Source organism: Merops nubicus, unplaced genomic scaffold (assembly GCF_000691845.1).
Source record: "Merops nubicus isolate BGI_N331 unplaced genomic scaffold, ASM69184v1 scaffold27433, whole genome shotgun sequence".
Classification (NCBI taxonomy): Eukaryota; Metazoa; Chordata; class Aves; order Coraciiformes; family Meropidae; genus Merops; species Merops nubicus.
The window spans coordinates 4,153-4,879 of NW_008600009.1; the positions used below are offsets into that span (position 1 = coordinate 4,153).

At 61.9% G+C, this 727-nt stretch overlaps 1 protein-coding gene across 1 annotated transcript in view; it reads left to right on the forward strand.

Moving 5' to 3' along the window:
• Positions 1-590: 590 nt before the first annotated feature.
• The window catches only part of GUK1 (guanylate kinase 1), a 5,719-nt gene continuing 5,582 nt past the window's right edge, over positions 591-727 (forward strand). Inside the window, exon 1 of the mRNA XM_008937595.1 lies at positions 591-708. Coding sequence (XP_008935843.1) covers positions 597-708 — 112 coding nt within the window. The 5' untranslated portion in view covers positions 591-596. The remainder of the gene's footprint in view (positions 709-727) is intronic.

Genomic DNA, 727 nt, shown 5'->3' on the forward strand with positions numbered 1-727 from the left:
CCCAGGACTGCTAGTGGATGTCTAACTGTCCCTCACAGAACCACTGAGGTTGGCAAAGCCCTCCAGGATCACCAACCCAACCCTCCCATGGCCTCTAAACCCTGAGGGCCACGGCTGGTGGTCGGGGAGATGCTGGGGGGAAGGTTGGACTTGCTGATCCTGGAGCTCCTCTCCAACCAGGGTGGGTCTAGGAGTATCCTGTGCACACTTGAACCCCTCCAGGGATGGGGATTCCACCACCTGGGCCAGTGCCTCCATGGCAAGTCCACAGGGTGTCCCATGGTGTTCCCAGATGCCATCAGGCACGTTTCTGCTCCTGTTGGAGAACATTGTTCCTGGCTTTTGGCTCCCAGATGGACCCAACTGGTGACAGGACAGAGCCAGGCTGAAGGATCCCAGTTTAGTGGCATCTAGAGCCCAGTTTCCTCCTCCTTTGGGGTTCCCTCCCCCTCAGCCCCACGCTTCTAATTCCTCCCCCTTCCACCTCTGCCCGGGGGCTGCTGTGCTGTGGGGCTGAGCACCCCCTGGGCACCCCCAGCCCTCTCCTGGGGGTGTCTGTTCCTCACCAGCCCCTTCTGCTGCCCCCCCCTCCAGCCATGCAGGGCCCCAGGCCTGTGGTGCTGAGCGGCCCCTCGGGGGCTGGGAAGAGCACCCTGCTCAAGAAGCTGCTGAAGGACTACGAGAACATCTTCGGCTTCAGCGTCTCCCGTGAGTGTCTCTGTGGGGG